General features: G+C 36.0%; 1 protein-coding gene across 2 annotated transcripts in view; it reads right to left on the bottom strand.

Annotated features, from left to right (window-relative positions):
* COG6 (component of oligomeric golgi complex 6) overlaps window positions 1-18,582 on the bottom strand; it is a 53,216-nt gene that overhangs the window by 13,218 nt on the left and 21,416 nt on the right. For both annotated transcript variants that reach the window (XM_032678335.1, XM_032678337.1), the window contains exons 11-13: window positions 14,300-14,364; window positions 10,288-10,379; window positions 8,506-8,623 (exon numbers count right to left, since the gene is read on the bottom strand). In XM_032678335.1, coding sequence (XP_032534226.1) covers window positions 8,506-8,623; window positions 10,288-10,379; window positions 14,300-14,364 — 275 coding nt within the window. The remainder of the gene's footprint in view (window positions 1-8,505; window positions 8,624-10,287; window positions 10,380-14,299; window positions 14,365-18,582) is intronic.

Below are 18,582 nucleotides of genomic sequence, written 5' to 3'. Positions count from 1 at the left end.
CGTTGTTGGCATCACTGAGTTCATTTTAAGCAAGACCTCCTGTGAGCATTTGAGAATCTAGTGCAGGCAGAGCTCTCCGAGATCAGAGCCATACTGCAGCACTGCCCCTGTGATGCCAAGCCTGAGAGCTGCAGTCACAAATGCAACAGTCTTATCCCTAGCAAGTTTGTACCTTAAATTGCCACTACACAAACAAACTGTACAAGTACACCTACATAAACTGCAACGAGACTATACAAACCAGAATGCAGGCCTACGTCAAAGATAAGAGGAAGGAACTGCAGATGTTTAAAAAAGAGAAAGAAGGAAAGCTTACGTATATTAGAGAAAAAGCACACTTTCCAAGTCAAATTATGAAAACTGGAGCACCTGAAAAGGACTGAAATTCTATGCTATTTTTAACCCAGGCTTGTATACTTCACCCTTTTCTTTGTCACAGGCAAATTCTCCTTTCTCTTTTTTCAAATATATATTTCTCAGGTTCCACTCCAAACATAGCTGCATTTTCTTGTCTCCAATGCTGTCTGAAACTAGCTTCCTGCTGCCTCCAAACCCTTACTACAACCCAGGCTGCTCACCTTGTTTCCTTCTGCCAACAATCTGCTTCCCACCTTCCTGTCCCCTGTCCATCCAAGGGCAAACACAGATCTGGCTGCATCATGTCGGAGTAAGGAGACCCTCAGCAATACACAGTAAGTTAACACTTAAAGGCATAATCTCTCCAAGAGGAGGTAGGGAGAACTAAGTGTGGACAGGACTGGCCCATGCATGTGAATGTGTCTGACTGCAGCAGAGGAGGGCAGCGTGCACTTCTGCAACGCTCTTAAGACTCCAGCTCAACAAGAAAAGGCAGCAACTTTGGATGGACCTCCAAGTCACAGACAACATATTTCATACCTTCCCAAATGAGAAGTACTGATGAATAGCATAGTAATATGCATGTCTGAGTCTTCAAGGGGGGGGGATCAAATGGGCAGAAGCTGATGGTCAAAGAAACCAAGCAGGAGCACACAATAAACATCTTCAGAGTATTACAGAGCCTTCTGAAAATTAACCTGTACCTGATGAAAACACCATCAGAGAAAGGAAAAAAACCTCTCTCTCTTTGAAGCCAGGTCGAACTTTCACACTTTGTGTTTTGAAACATTTGAAATACCACACACGTCCCCACACTACTACCCAGACAGATCAAAGAAAAACTTTTTTCATCCTTCTGAATACAAAGTGTTCCTCTATTCTCACTTTCCAAGAGAGACTATACTGAGTTTGAGGCACTAATGGAAAGCTAAATCTAAGAGGTTCAGAGAACAGTTGTTCATCTTAAGCAGTCTTGAAAACATAAAACAAAAATTCTAGCAATGAAGTAACAGTAATTCAGAAAGAGGCACTTATTCAGTGCTGATCAGTAGTAAAGTTTACTGAAATTTACAGTGCTGAGTGACTTTCTGCTTGTTTCTTCTTTTTATTATTAGGGGTATTGATTGTGTCCTGAACACGCTGTTCTCAGACTTGAACTGGACTGTGATCAGGGATATTTTGTCGTTAATTTGAGACAAGAGTTTAATAGAGTTTTCACTTCCAACACACACATAGATCATGGCAATTTCAGGCTGCTTTGCACAAAATTTTTGTCTTCTGAAGTAGCTAGTGCTCAGAAGCTCTTAAATTAGCTTAATTTTTCATTTAATCTGTTCTTTTTATATCCACTGTCTTCTAGATATGAACAAAGAACAATATTATGGAAGAAGAAAATATGACTAGGAAAAAAGGTTTAGATCATTAGATTCTATTTCAGTTAGTTTGAAATTCTTGACTATTGCAATAGAGGCAGAATTATTAGTAAATGGAAGGAAAACTAAAGCAGCGCTATACTCATTTTGAAAATTCTAACTTTTTGCACATGAATAGAGAGAATTTCAGAATTTAATAATTTCAGAATTAAAAAGGAAAATTTAAAACCAGACACTTCTCATTTACAGAGGAACCGACAGACTTCAACTTATGAGTGCTAAATCACTATTCTAATAAAAAAAATAATTGTTGCCCTGAATGTTCTATCTTCACTAAGAGATCATTATAATTGATCCTACTTCCAGAAAAACAGGTTTGAAATACACATTGAATTCTGCTTTTGAAGTACCTCCTTCAGATGCAAAGCAGACAGGAGCTAACTAAAAAATGATCAGCGAAGTTCTGCAGCAGATAGTTCAACAGAAATAAAACACACTCTAACACAGTATTAAGTGTTTAATCAGTTATAACTAGTAGGTCAGTCATACAGAAACGAGGACAAACAGTTCTTCAACCTTTCAAAGAAAACAAAACAAAATTACCCATTTTTAAAATTCAATATACAAAACTGGAATGAATTCTCCTAATATAACAATGGGCACTAAAAGTTGTACATAAGCTCTAGTACAAAAATTTGTATCTTTTTTAAAAATTCTGCATATTAATCAGTGGGGAACAGTTACTAATCCAGTAATCTTCCTCCAAACATATAATCCAAAGTAGATTTCTCTGTCTATGAGAGTAAGTACTCAAAGGATGTCTTAAAGAATTTAACAAACAGCAAAGAAAAATACAGAAAAATGAAAAGGTAGTATCAACAATCACAAAGAAGGTGCACATATGTTCCCCTTTTTCATTTTCAAAAAAAGTTAAATAAAAAAAGGGTTACTTTTCTTCCTATTAAATACAGCTAATTTTATTAAGGAGTAGAGCAGATATTAAGGAGAGTAGCTTTGTTAAAAGCTCATATATGGATCTGAAAATACTGTATTGGCAATCAAAATTTTATATGCTATGCTACTTGAACATTAGAGAGTCAACAGTAAAGAAAGACATGGACATACTGGAGCAAGTCAAGCAAAGGGTCACAAAATTCATGAAGGGAATGGAATACCTCCCTACACAAGGAGAGGTTGTGTTCAGCCTGGAGAAGAAAAGGTTCAGGGGGAATGTTATCAGTGTGTATAAATATGTGAAGTGAGGGATAAAGAAAATGAGACAGACTCTTCTCAGTGGTGCCCAGTAACAGGTCAAGAGGCAATGGGCACAGATTGAGACACAAGAAAACAATTTTTTACTGTGAAGTTAGTCAAACACCGGAGATAGTTGCACAGTGAGGTTTTTGAGTCTCTATCCTTGGTGACATTAAAAACAGCTCGAGTCAGTCCTGGGCAACCTGCTCTAGCTGACACTCTGAGCAAGATGGTTAGACTAGATAATTTTTAGAGTTTCCTGCTGAACTCATCCATTCTGCAATTCTGTGACAGTAGTATTAAACAAAACAAGATGGTAATTTAAAACACAGAACTCCTCAGAGAAAGCACTTAAGAGTAACAAACAAAAGATTGGCAGCTTTTGCAAGAGCCTAATCAGCTTTTAGTACAGCCTCTTAGGAACGCCACTGGCAGGGGTCGGATATAAAATACTACAGATTGAAACATTGTAAAAATGTATCTGAATGTTTCATGCTCAGTTAATACTGAGCAGCCTCAACTACAGAAGTTCATTCTCCCAATTGAGACAATCTTCACCAGCACTCCAAGAAACTTGGGTGCACATCTACCAGAGAAGCTTCAGAGCAGCTGTCCTAAGCTCTTTTGGTCCTCTTAGGATCCTAGAGAGATCAGCAAAGCAGAATACCTAATGGCATGCTTTTCTTTTCAGCTATCAAATTGGTCTTGGAAGAAAAGATCACTAGTTTTGCTTTGTTCATATGGATCCATTCAAAACCATTACAGCATTCAGATCAGAGCAACATCAACCAGTCTCATTCAATCTGCCCCATATCTGGTTTTCCAGAAACCTAATAGGTTTCATTCTGACAGGAATCAAATTACGAGGGACAAGGTTAAAATTATTCCCATGCAATGTTTTAATACCTCTCCCATGGATAAATTTAAAAGATAATACAATCACAGCATTTAATTTGCATACATCTACTCTAAAAAGAACAGTATTAAGGAATAACAATTCAAAAACTTGATCTGGGATACTCTTCTAAGAGTCTTCTAATGGCTCAGACAGCAGATGACTGCAGTTAGGCACAATCTCTCTTTAGTACCCTTATAACTCTCATTCCATTTCATTAAGTGTTTGTAATTATTCTTTCCTTTAATAATTGTTCTAGAGCACTTGTGAAGCCAGAGGAAGGACATGTGAGCTTGAAAATTCCCACTTTCCTAATTAATCAGCTGGTCCAATAAAACACCCTGACATAAGTTAATCTAACACTCTTGTTAAAATGCCTCACCAATGGACTCATGATTTAAATGATAACTCTCATGTGAGAGAACTGAAAGAACAGTCCATCCACTCCAGTCCATTAGGTGCTTTGAACTTAACTCCCACTTTCATTGGAACAGTTTCTGTTGTTCTGACAATTATCTTCATTAACTATTTTCTCATGGATTTATAATCATTTGTCAAATGGTAATCTTAATGGGCTGTTCTTAGGTGCAGACAATGAGTACACAAAGGCAGAATCCTGAATTCCTAAACATTTGATTTATTAGTGAAGGCTTAAAAAGAAATATATAAAAGGATTGCAATGGTAATTCTGATCCACTTTACTAACATGATTAGTAGACCCATAACTGGGTCCAAGAAAGTTAAAGAGCAAGAAATATAAAAGTGCTTTTTCAGCACAAGGACACTAATACTGGCCAAAAAACGTTACAGCTGAACCAAGAACAAGAACAAACCAATTGTTACCAGAGCTAGAAAGTACTGGCAAGAGTGCCCAACACTGTCTTTGAAGGGTAAGAGCCAACAATGCAAAGGGGAGACAGTGTTTGCAGTAAAAGCTGATGCACCAAACCTTCAGTGACACAGGAGATGGCTGGTGATGCACAGCTTCTGTACGATGTCAGCGTTGAGCTCTATGACAGCCTGAGAATCTCAAAGTTGAGAATGGCAATTTAAACCCTGAAAACAAAGTGGCTCTGCAACAACTGCTACTAAGCTTTGTGACAGGTTTCAAGGAGTATCAGACCAAAGAGTCCCTTGTGTAGTGTCTTTCTTTAATAACAATGGACTTGCTTTCAGGCAGTATGCTGAATATTTCTGTTACATGGATTTCAGCTCCTATAGAGCCACCTGAGAAATCTGAATGTGAAAACCACAAAAAGGTTTTCTCAGAACAAACAGTCTGAAGTTTAGAGCTGCTGACTACTTTATCAGCAGATTACAACCTGGATGCTTGAGATTTTCTTATGTAATGAAAAAAAAAGTTCAAAGCAAAGTGCTTCTGGGCAAACCAGTAAGTATTTTGAAGTAACCAGGGATTTCCCTATATCATGTACACTGATGGTTTGACAACCAAGAGAGACAACACTGATCTAAGACTGCCTATAAGCTTTCATACACCTCCACACTTGTGACACTCCTTATGTAATACAGGACTCTTCTCAAAAATAGATGTGAAGAGGAAGCTATTTTCTTGTCCTAGAAAGAACAGCCTGAAATCTCAGTTTCCCATTGTGCTTCAGAAATTAAATCCCAGGCAGATTGAAGGTAATGCTCAACTCAGGATAATCAATAATCTAGAGAATTAAATTGTTTGTGGTGATGAGGACATCAGAGTCAAATTACCATCCTGTCATTCATCTACATCCTAAGGATGGGATCTCGAGAAGTTAGAATATTTAATAAAACCTGCTTTATCTAAAAAAAAAGTTCGCAACTAACTATACTTAAGAGAAAGATTTGCTTTCTGTCAACTACTAGATAGAATGTAGGTACTAAAAAAGCAAGTTATCAGCAATAACAGATGCTACAGAGGGAATACTATCATTAAAATAGTCTAACTGACATAGGCTATATTCACCACTTTCCAATGATCTAAACAAAAGAGGCACTTATATCTATAGAAATAAAAATATTTTTTATTTAAGAACATCCTATTTGCATGTTAACCTATTTTCAGAGTTATTCAAATTGCCTTTAGAATTATATTTTAATCAAAGTTTTGGACAGCTGATATTATTTTAAACAGGTTTATCAATGTCTTAAGATGCCAAATGTAAGTGGAAATAATGAACCATGATTTCCAGCCTGTCCAAGTGAAAAGTAATTTACTAATTTTACAAGTGAATATTTTCTATGCGCACAACAAGAACAGCAATGATGCCTTGCAATTGCCTGTATAAGCACAAAAGGTCTGCCTTCCAGAGGTTTAATCTTCTCTGAAAATAAAATTAAAAAAAAAAAAATCTTTAAAACAGATGCAGTGCATACATAACTGGTAAAAAGCTGGTAAACAGACTGGGATAAGAAGGGAATCCTACTAATACATATACACAGTTCTGGTCTGAACACACATTAATAAAAAGGATGGTAAAAAGCAACTTTCAGTTTCGTCAAAATGTAAAGGCATTGTGACATTTAATATTAAATTACAAAGATGTGCGAAAAGGCATAAAAGCCGCTTATCTGTACATTAATACACAAAAAACTAAGTAAGAAGAATTAAATTTATGATAAAAGAGGGTCTTTATCACATGGAAACTAGTGCTTCTCTTAGTGTAATTCAACCTATTAATTTTATGGTTTTTATGAAGCAAAACTAATGTCAGTCATGAAGAGAAAAGACATCATTCTATCAGTTCAGTAGTCCACTCAAAGGGTAATAATATAAGGTGCTGCAGAGGACTGTCAAACTCTCAGTTACAGGAACTACACATCAGAACAGTAACATTCCTTCTCAGACACAGTTACCTCGTTAACTCCTGAAGCACAGAGATTAATAAATAATTGTGGAAGCCTTTGTTATCCATACATCTAACAGTCTTTTAAATCTCTTTAATCTTTTGACCTCAATTACATCCTGAGGAAAGATCTTCATAGGGCACACAGGCAATGTAATACTGTCAATGTTTCAGACAATTTATAAATGTGCTTATGAGAATGAGCAATATTATGATCTTTTCCCATTACATGGTAGGCTTGGTATGCCATTCATTACTTGTAATAAAACACCACTGAAGGTGGCACTACCTTCATTTAATGCCAGTAAAAGTAAATTTGATTAATTTATAAAAAAATGGCATCATCGAGAGCCAGTTACATCCAGGCTGGGGGCTGAGGGAAGGGGAACTAAGAAGGCAAAGAGGATTACACAACCTTCCCACACTGACAATACAAAGATCACACACTATGAACTGGGGGATCACAATTCCTTTATCACTCTTCTTCTGAATTCCATGCATTTCCAAATTTAAAACAGTATCATCCAAAATAAACGCATGCAGACTGTGAGTTACGTGAGGAGGAAAATCATGCTTGAGTCTGTTTGAGTACAGATGTACCCAGCAGGAAAAATAAATAGAAAAGAGGTGAATACAGAGCTGTTTCACAGTTTCAAGCAAAAAAAACTTCTTTCCTTAAGCACTTTGTAAGAAAAGAGCAGTCATACATTTTTGCTAAGGTCCATCACTGATTTCTTTTCAGAAAAGTAAGAAGTAGACAGACATTTTATTTTAGCTTACATATTAGGAAACAGAATGTTTTTCTGGTAAATTCATGTTGTCCCTGTCCATTGTATGTTTCATGAATTCAGATTTAACTGACCATTGAAGAAGCATTAATAGAAAAGGAACTATTATTCCAATGACACCGCATTCAAATGGAAATACCCCACAGCAACAACGTACTAAGTCAACTTTAGTAGTGTGGACTGTGGGTGTAACCCACTGAACGAATGAAACCACTGAAAGGAGTCACTGGGATATATGGGAGAGAAGAAAAGGAGGAACAACTGCTTCTTTGAGAAAGTCATTCCTCAGCCCCTGCAAAAAGACAGGAAATTGGGACCAGACACAAGTAGTGCTGAATGAGAAAACTAGTTTGGGACCACAGAACAACACTGACAAAACTCAGAAAATCTGACTGAATGGTCAGAAAATTACAAGGCTTTGCACAAAGAATAGTTTCTGTAAATCTTTGTATTTTTTTGCATTTTTCTTGCAGGTTAAGTAGAAACAATCTAGAAATGCATTTACAAATGTTACAGTAAGGTTCATGTGGTAAAACTACTTTCATAAAAGCCCAAACTTTGTTTTTACTTAGCTTACCATTTTGGGATATACCCTACAACTTCAAAAAAGGAATTAAACACATGAGCAATTAACTACCGATCTGATGATGCAGTAATACAAATTATCTAGCTCAATCACTTGACCTTGCTCTATTGTACTTGAGCAAATTTCCTCTTTTTGTTGCTTCTCATAGATTTAAAAAATATGTAAATTGCTCTGCAAGCAAATACTGCTAACAGCAGTATTTTAGCCAAATACCCACCAACCCCCCACTATTAATAGAATTAAAACATACAGCAAGTTTTTAATGTAGTTCAATAGCTAAAATATTGAAACTACAAAACTTCAACTTTAGGAAAAGCTGACATATAAAATACCTATTTATTTAGTAATCTTACTAGGCAAAAGGGAAATGCAAGTGCATTTTGAAACATGAAAGCTGTATGATTTTGAAACAAACCTTGTCCATCAGTTTACTTGCGTGAAGACTCAGGCTATTAAAGAATATTTTCTTGCTCAACAAATGCATTTCTTCAATTGTTGTCAACAGTGTGGCTGCACTGTTTCCTACAATACCACTGAAAACAAAATTAAGATTACTTAATAATTCTGAAGGGACAACAACATGGCAGAGTCACATACTTTAACATAATTTCAAATAAATAATTTTCAAAGTTGAAAATTTACAACAAATAATTGCAGGTAACAGTTCTCCATATTGTCTGAGAGGTAAGTTGACTGTAAGAACAAGCATTTTCAATTATGTCATTAAGCAGATACTAAATACATGCTGTCAAACTTGCACAAACTTTTTTGTAGAATCCTAAAAGTTACTGGATTTCTGTTTTGTTATGTTGTAAATCTACTTCTGTTATAGAAAACAGATTAGATAAAGAAAAAAGGGTTAACAAGTATCCTATCATACTCTCCTTTAGGGATAGCACTATCTCGCTTCTACTGAGATGTTAGGCTTCTCCAAAAATGTAAGAATTCATGCCTTGCTATTCTTAGTGTCAAGCTACCACACTTAGCAGAAATATCCCATAAATCTTCAATGGCACTACATGACTATGCTCCTCTCACAGCTATACTCTCCCTGTGTCTAAAGTAAATGTACTTTTAAGCTACAAAATGGCAGTGAAATTCACTGTGTCATAACAGGACTAATTTAAACCTGATTTCAGGTTCTAATCTTATATTTAATAGATCATTTCTCAAACTGCTTTTTCCCTTCATTAGTGAGGTGCACTTTATACAGAGAAAATTATTCAGCTGGTAGAAGGCACTTCAGTGGTCTTTAAACAATGTGTTGTTAAGAAGACCAAAAGACTGCCTAAGACCTTCCATTTTAACACCACATTTTCAACTGCATCAAGCTTTATAACCACAGGGAAACGCTAACTTTGGAGATAGAAAAATGACAACAAAAATATTTCAAGTATTTTGGACAGTAAAATTAGGAATAGGTCTTATATGTGTTCTACCATAGACCTGTAGTGCCATCACAATTGAGAATTTTAAATAGGGTGGGAGGTGCCCAAGAACTACTTGTCCCAGTCTGCCCAATATCTAAATGTCTTTTCAGACAGAGAAGCTCAAATAGCAGTAGTAACGATTCAAATTCTCTGAAGTTCAGTCCAGGGCTGTGGAGGAAGATTTATCTGCTAATTCTGCTTCTAACCAACATAAACTACTGTATATGCCACAATGTATGAAAACAGCAGCTCTGGCTTTTCTCCATTATTTTCTCTATTCATAGTGGCATCTGGAAGATTGGAAGGTGATTGGTGCACCTTCAACAGTGAGGTAAGGAATGAGGCAAACATCAGTATGAAAGTGCATACTTAAAAAAAATAATTTATCAAAACACAGTTGTTTAAAAGAAAAAAAGAAAAACTGAAGTTCTAGAGATAATTCTAACATTTTCTCCAAGGGGACTTGACTTTGTAATCTTAAATGTTCTGTAGAGTCTTTTTTGTATACTACTTGAATCTACACAGAACAATAAAGAAACAGTTTCCATGCAAATTGATGCTAAATTCCAAAGCAGATTTGGTAAGAATTGAGGAATGACAACGAGTAAATGATATCTGATTGATATCACATGTATTTCTCCTTGATAGTACTTGTTACAGTACAGAGCAAAAACTAAGCCACAAAAGTGCTATTTTTAGTAAATTAATCTTTACAAATACTACTAGGGAAAAAAGGCATTTTTGACATACTTTGTAATTTTGCATACCTGATTGTATGGTGGTAGAACTTGAGAAGATTAGAAATCTTGTACAGTAAAACTGCTCCTGGCTCAGCAACAATCACCTGCTCAATTCTAACCTGCAGCATGAACAGATACAAGTATCCTTCAGGTCACAAATTTCAAAAAGCCAACCTCTTGCAATATATGTCTGATTTTTGAAAAATAAATTCAACCAGAAATAAGTAAAAAGAGAAATGCCTTGTTAACTATAACATTCAACTTGAACCAAAGTGCTTCTGGGTTGCCAAGGATCTGGGCAGAAAAGGAGCACAAACCCAAAAAGCCTCCAAAAAAATCCCATTTCCCTACAGATTTCTGCTGCAATTTGTTATCGAAAATTTAAAAATAATGAGATCATTTGATGGATTCAGGACATGCTGGAATCTTCCCCAGCACTGAATAGCAGGAACAGCTGCAATGCTGCAAAATCATTACACTACAACAGTAGATCGTTTACATCATGTAGCAATTCAGAACATCAAAATATTAGGTATTTTACCCAAAAACCAAAATTTCACCCGGATGAATTCTCTTCTTCACTTAAAGGAGACTCTATATACCTCCTACCAGTATTTAATCATAGCAGACTGTTTGTAACACTTATAACATTTATTTTAACATAAATAGTGACTGTTGATTATTTATCTCAACCAGGAGATAGTGGCTACACAGCCCAAAACAGTGCTGATTTGGACAGCTGATGTCTTGTCTCCATGGCACACACATTCTCAACCCACTCATAAAAAGCTGCCCCAGGGTCAACCTTTGTCCACTTATGAAACAGAATAGATAGTGACTTATCACTGCACTGTTCTCCCACGTGCCTGTGTGTGAAAGAGCTACACACAAATCACCAGCCAACACTCGCTCTCCCAAGTTATTTGCTGTTCAACAGAACACAAAGTGCTGCGGTGCCTTCTTCTCAGAGGCAGCTGCAGGGAGAACCAACTAAGATTATGCTTCCTCAACCCTCTCCCCTTGCATTTAATACACAGACCAAAACCAAATAATACTTTTTAACTCCTATTTGCGATGGTCAATGCGCTAAGTTTATTTCAACATACAAAGGTCAACTTTGCCCTTCAATGTGTCTGTATATACAAAGGCATATACACAAATACTTGTCTCCAATGTTACCTGAAAGGTCATTTGGGCATAGATGTTGAGTATACTCTAGCTGTACAGCAAAAAGGAATACAGCAGCCAGGGAAAAAAGAGGAAAATCAAAATATTGATAAAAAAAAAAAAATCAATAGCTAAAAATAAAGAAAATAATTAAAAAATAGAAAAAGAAGAGGCAGAAGGAAAGGAAAAAAATAAATATATTAGGGTCATAAAACAAAAATAAGAATAAAGAAAATAAAGCAGGAAGAGAAGAACTGCTGCTTCCCACACAGAAGTCTTCACTGCACTGGAGAACCAAAATTTTTAAGTGACTCAACTTAACCTGTTCAGGGAAGCCCTGGACTTGCAGCTCTTATAATCACCCTATGCATCCTCTTGTTAGTTGACCATAAAAGACTATCTGATGTCTATGTAAGGTATCAGAAACATTTTGTTTTGAACTCATCTTAAGTGTTATGGCAAAGATGACAAATTTAATTCAAATGTTTTTTTGGATTCTACTACTTCCATCTGAAACGAGAGGCCTGTAGTAAGATCTACCACTTTAGGTATTCAGGATTCACCTGAATGCCTAAAACACAAACCAACTATCAATGAGAAATGTAGACAATTTATACTGCAGGTAACCATTACCCTTCTTCAAAAGTAAGGAAACTATATTATATTGTATATTCACACTGAAAGGCATAAACTAGTATGAAAATGCTACATAATTCTCTAAGTATTTAAAAGTGCTTGTGGAAATTCTATGACTATGCTTTTATTGAACTACTCTATACTTCAGTATCAACTCAAAGTGACAGATTTACAAACATCAGCAGAAATACTCTAGAAAAGTAGTGTATTGTGGTGCCATACAACTACAACACAGAGTGGTTTCCCTGAAATCAGTGAAGCTATTTCTTATTGTGGACAATCTTCAGAAAGAACAACGTATTGTAGAAAAGATTGCTTCAAATTGAGTCTATTTTTGTTGTTACTCTCAACATGGTGGCTTGTAATTATCTATCTGCATTGTATGAATTTTTTCTTTCCCCAGGGGAAACAATAAGTGCTCCATATTTTACAGTGGGAAGTCTAAAATGGCAATGAATTAACGCAAGTTGCATTCTATTAAAATACAGAATACAATGGGAAGTCTTTAATTTTTCTCTTAGGTTTTTTTTAAATTATTTTCATTAGCATAGTAACTAATTGACAACAATATTTCAGGGGATGTTTCTACAGAGAGCAGAAGCACACAAGTATAAAGAGTCTGGCAATCAAAATGGAAAATATTCTGTACTGAACTATAAAAACCTCAAGTATAAAAATTTCAGATCAAGACCAAAACTCCCTCTTACTTACACAAAGGTTTCATTCTATTCCTAATTACTTCATTGGAATGCACAGAAATACTGAGCTCAAACATCAGCATTCAGTATTAACAGAACTAAAGCATGCAAGAAGAACACAAAGTTTGGCAAAAATCTTACAAGAAAACAAAGCTGTGGTGATTGGTTGTTGTGACAGGTGTTTTCCAACATGTCAAACACTAAAGGCTGTGAAGGATGGTCATAATTCTATGGCAACAGGCACAAAACTGAAACACAGGAGGTTCTGTCTGAACATCAGGAAACACTTTTTTTTACTGTGCAGGTGACTAAGCACTGACATAAGTTGCCTAAGAGGCTGTGGAGCCTCTGTTTTTGGAAGTATTCAAAAGTCATCTGGACACATCAACTCTTCTGTAATCCTGTGACATTCTAAATGACACTTTTTTGATTTTTACCTCTCTCCAAACTTTATCTTTTTCTTATCAGAAACTTACATATAGCATCCAGAAACCACCTGTTTACATCAGGGACTAAGTATTTGTCAGCTGGACATAGTCGTTATAGCTACAGCATTCTAAGGGAACTTTATTGTAATAGTATTTAGCGTAGTAGATTTTAATTTAAAAGGATTTGGATTTATACACTGCACAGTCAGGCAATTACTGGTATCAGCTTCATTACCTCGATTATTTTAGTGCTTATGTGAACCACATCCAGTAAATAAGTCTGTCAATCATTTGATGGATCATCTTAATGATTTCTATCAAATGCATCCCCTAAACTTACAAGGTTGTAGCTTGGAAAAAAAGACAACTACAGAGGAATGTGACAAAAATGCAACAAAATCAGGGTAGCATAAAGATGGTAATTAGGAAACAATTTTTCATGGTCTCTTTCAAATACAAGAGCTGCAGTTACTAAACAAACAAAAAAACACAAACCACAAAAGAACTGACTTTTCACACAGCAGAGTTAAACTGTTCACTTCCGTCCTGCAGGAAATGTAGCGGATACCAACATTTTGTATCAATTCATGCAAGAAAAATCTATTGAGGTCTATTAAGTAGAAAGACAGAAATAAGCTCAGTAAGTCCTTAGTATAGTCACAAACAGGCAAGGAAACTATCCTACAGAAGTATCATGACACACCTGCATAGCCTATATACTATTTCCTAAGCATACGTTAATGATCACTATGAAAAATAGGGCACTAAATTAAATTGATTTTTCATTTGACTCACTACTACCTTTCCCATATACTTATCCCAAAGCTAGATTTTTGTACATAAGCACTCCTCAACCTAGGAAAAGTAAAACGAAATCAAGACTCAAATTTAATATCCTAGTATCTCTCACTACATGACTATTTTAAACGAGGTATCTATGAGCTTAAGGAATCTTTAATTTGAGAATCATAAAACCCTTCAGAAGTTGAGAATCTAACTCTCAGCCAAGGGCAATGAAAAATGCACTGAAGAGATGGGGGTACAAGTTCTGAAAAAACATGATAGAAGTGCTTTTCCATTTAGAGTGCTAAGGAAAACAAAATACTTCACCTTCAGAGGCCTGCAGACACCTTCTGTGATGTGCCCAACTACTTCTTGAATATTTTCTTCCACACCTATAGTTAATGCAAACACATGCTAAGATTATGCAAATGTAATTCTCTTTTCTTCAAGACTATAAAACAAATAAACAAATGTAGGAGGTACTCCTCCATAAAAAGCATCATGAACTGTATGTTCTTTTCTCCACACAACTAGAAAACACCTCCACTGTACTTCAAATCTAGCCATTAAGAATTAGCTGCATGACAAAACAGTCCTGGAGTCATTACCTTTTGCTATTCAATTGCTTTGCAATGAAACATAGATTTGAGGGAGAAGCAGCAAGGGGAGGAATAAATGATCTAGCAAGAAGCTGTCACAGTAAGGCTCAATATTAGCACTTCATGAAATTAAACTAGGAAGAGAAAAAACACCAAAAAACCAACCAGGCCAGTAAGATGCTCAGGGAGCAACAGTACACACCATTTTGAAAGGCCTGAACAGCAAATACATGTCTGTCAGTGTTTGGTACTGACACACTCATGGCACTGTTACAAATTAAGTGACATGTATACCTCCACACTGCTGTGTGCTGCAGCATTAGCAAACGCTTCCTCCCCAGCAGCAATTGAAACTCGTCTTTCACAGAACTACATACAAGAGAGAATATTGCCTATCTTATCATGAAACACAAATGAATTGTTGCATGGCAACCAGTACTGTCATAAATCAATCAAACTGAAGGCAACAGATCTTCAAGCTCTCACTTCAGTAACAACTCAGAATAGATTTATGGAGAAAGCAATACTTTAATTCTAATTTAAAACTTGTCAACAGGAGTTCATCTTCAGATGGGACCCATGCAATGAAAGTAAACAAACTGACTGTGACATGTGACAGAAATCAGGTGACCTGAAACTATATTTTGCTTATTTCAGACTAAGAGAGATTACCTCTGAGTAAAAATAATGAAAGATCAGAGATCTGTGCCAATGTCTCTTTACACGAAGCTTCGTCAAAAGCCACATAAGCAGTAACAACTGAATTCAGCATGGTGGCTCTAAGAATTTTAACGTACTAAATTGGTAAGGTAATAAAAATAGGTTAATATAATTGAGTACTGTTATCAAGGCAGAAAGCAAGATTACAAACCACAACATGCATGCTCTCCGATGTAATGGCTAGCTCTCGCATACCCCCTAACAATTTACACATTTTTTAGTAGGAACAGTCACACTTTTACTGTTCATCAACATAACAAGCACCTAGCACATATTTGCAATAGTGTATTTAGACCAGATTGACTTAAAAACAAGTTGTTGGGTATGAAATTTTTAGCTCCAAAAATATACAAGTTCGAATACCAAAGGACATGGAACAACAATCTTGGTGTACCACATGCTTGTGCCTTCGCATATATTTTCATGTCCAATTAGAATATTTGGATTCCACAACCAGTGAAATCTTCCAGCAGAATGGGTTATATAACTGGTGCAAGTTTGACATAAAAGAATTACAGAATAAACAATTCTTAGAGACCCAAAATAACTTTTAGAAAATGGTTCATAACTGAAGATACGCTACCGACTGCTTGCTACACCATATATAATCTTTCTCTGTGTATCCTTCTATAAAAGGAGAAATCTTTCTTGGACTTCGCTTAGCTTCTGTTCTCCATCTGGGTTCCTGTAACTCCATGAAAAATGGTTTTATGCTGCATCTCAAAATGCCTGCAGTTCTCCCTTCCTTTCAATTACAAGTTCTCTGTAAGACTGGAAGTCTCCTTCTAGCAGAAAACCTAAGCTCCAAAGATGAAAACCAGATGCTTCATCCTTTTCCAGCAACATAGTCAAACTTTTCTGAACGTGTTTTCTGTGCTTAAAATTTTAACAGCATTTTTGGTCAGATTAATTTTAAACAGTTAACATTTGCAAACTTAACATTTTAAAACTTTTTAAAAGCCAGTCTTGAATACTCTGATTATGGGCTACATAGTTTCATCATTTTAAAGTAAAAACTGGGATGAGAACATTTCTCAAAAAACCCATGTTATTCACACAATTTTTCTTCCAGTGGGACCAAATCCACCTCTATCATCTCAATAGCTTATGCATGGTTTTTTTTTTTCTGAGAAGGGAAATTTTTGTATAGCTGTGATTTACCAAACTCGCCATAGTCCTGAAATTACACAGAGTTTACAGGAGAATTTAAACAGAAACCTGCACTCAGAACAGATACATCTGAATTAAAATAATAGAAATGGTTCTATCTGCAAAAAGCTACTCAAGTTGAAATGAAAGTGAAAACATTTGACTGACCTAACTGTAGACCACGTGTCTTATCTATGGTAGTTTCTTGGGCTCCCTCCATAGGGAACAATGAAAGCCTCAGTTTGTGATGAAAGGCTCCAGAAATGTTTACATTAGATATTAAATTTTGTTGGGAAGATTGCCTTCTGGAGATGCAAATTTCTGTCATTATCTATAACTGCAAATGAACAAGATGTCCACTTGTTAAATGTCTAAATGAAATCAACTCTATTTCTGCCAGAGCCTGTGCAGCCAGACACCTGAAGACTGCACAACAGCACAGCTTCTTCAACTTTAATCTCTCAGTATCATAGATGCTGTACTCACTGATTAGTCACTACCAACTCAGGTCTGTATTTATAAAAGCATATAATCTTAAGGTATTTCATGGCTGCACTGCCCATAAATGGTTTTTGTTAAACCGAGTGGTATCCTATTAGGTACTGTTTTGTCTTACAGATCTTTTCACATCACTATCCTTGTCATCAAAAAAATTTCCCAAAGATGCAGAGGAATAGTTACAGACAGCACCTCTCAAGCTTTGCAGCTCCCAGTATGGAAGTTAAGAATCCCTCTTTACGTTTCTTGAAAATTGTACAACAGTGATAGCAAACCCTTTCCTGCAAAGCTTAGGAAAATGTATTTTGCCTTCAGACAGAAATACTGAATCTCTTGTTTATACCAGTCTCTTGGGAAAAAAGTTTTGGACTGATGATTTTTTGTTGAAAATTTTCCTCCCAAACATTTATGTTCCCCGTATTATCCAGTATCTTTCTCTGTGAACAAAATGCTCTAAATATATCTAATTACATTGTCATAGCATCTCAGCCTGACATCCTGTCAGAAGGCCAAGGAACTTAATAGTTAAACAAAGCACTACACAGAGGTGTGAGAATTTCAAAACGAAGGGCAGGCCTCTGCAGCAGAAGTAGCCCAATCCACAGAAGAACCAGACACAGTAACATGCTCCATGGTGCCAGCTTTTCCTGAAGGACTCCCCAGTTACAGCAGAAGCATCAGTCAGTCATCTACAAAGAATTCTCATGTCTTTTTCTTTACTGTGAAACTGCCATGAGGCCTGCTTTCCTGTCTCCCCAAGATACTCTCAGCAAACAATATTAAATTCCCTTCTATAGTACACTGTAACTGTAGTCAAAAAAACAACAGCATTCCTCCAGTATGATTTACAACAGTTCCTAAACAGTCTCCTTTTCCACATACTATTAGTTAGGAAAGCAAATTAATACTTACAGCAGGAAGGAAAATTAGAATACATATTCACTTTAAACCCCAGGGAAGGATTAATTGAGACACACTATCTGAAGAGCTCACCAGACGCACATCAAATCTAAGTTCTGACAATGAGTTTGTTACAACTGAGTACCCATGCATAAGTTATTAAAAATGTCTTTGTCTGAATATATGGTGGTAAGTCATACTAAGGCTTCTATTGTATAAGAGGTCTTTTAAGTATAGGTACAATCTACTTAAAGCAAACTGGCTGAAGACTAAGCATGAGAGTCTGCAGTTTGGTTAACGAAGGAGAAATTTTGATATTAAAAAGCTTCACATATCTGTGAGCAGCCTACTTTGACTTCCATAAACCTGTAATGATGTTATATGACAGATGAAAATTCCACTTTACTTGCAGCCTAGAAGGAAGAGACCTAAAGGAACAAGGAACGATATTTAAAAAAAATAACTAAACAAAAGAGTATGGTATAACAGGAATCTTCAACATAACAATAAGCAATGACTATCTTTTCAAGGAGATATGTAGTCATATACATTGCAAACAACTTTTGAACTCTCAACTACACTCTAAAACGTCCCTTTGTAAATTTAATGTAAATCCATTATAAGCACAGTGAAATAAAATGAGTGTATTTTTAAATACTCTTCTTTATTACGGGCATTCTTTTAGAAAAATGCAACCACCAGCTACTCTGAGACTCCCAGGAAAATTTAAGCTCAGACTTGTAA

Source organism: Chiroxiphia lanceolata, chromosome 2 (assembly GCF_009829145.1).
Source record: "Chiroxiphia lanceolata isolate bChiLan1 chromosome 2, bChiLan1.pri, whole genome shotgun sequence".
In the NCBI taxonomy this organism is placed as follows: Eukaryota; Metazoa; Chordata; class Aves; order Passeriformes; family Pipridae; genus Chiroxiphia; species Chiroxiphia lanceolata.
Note: the sequence above shows the minus strand (reverse complement) of the source record. Positions and strands in the feature narration are given on the sequence as shown.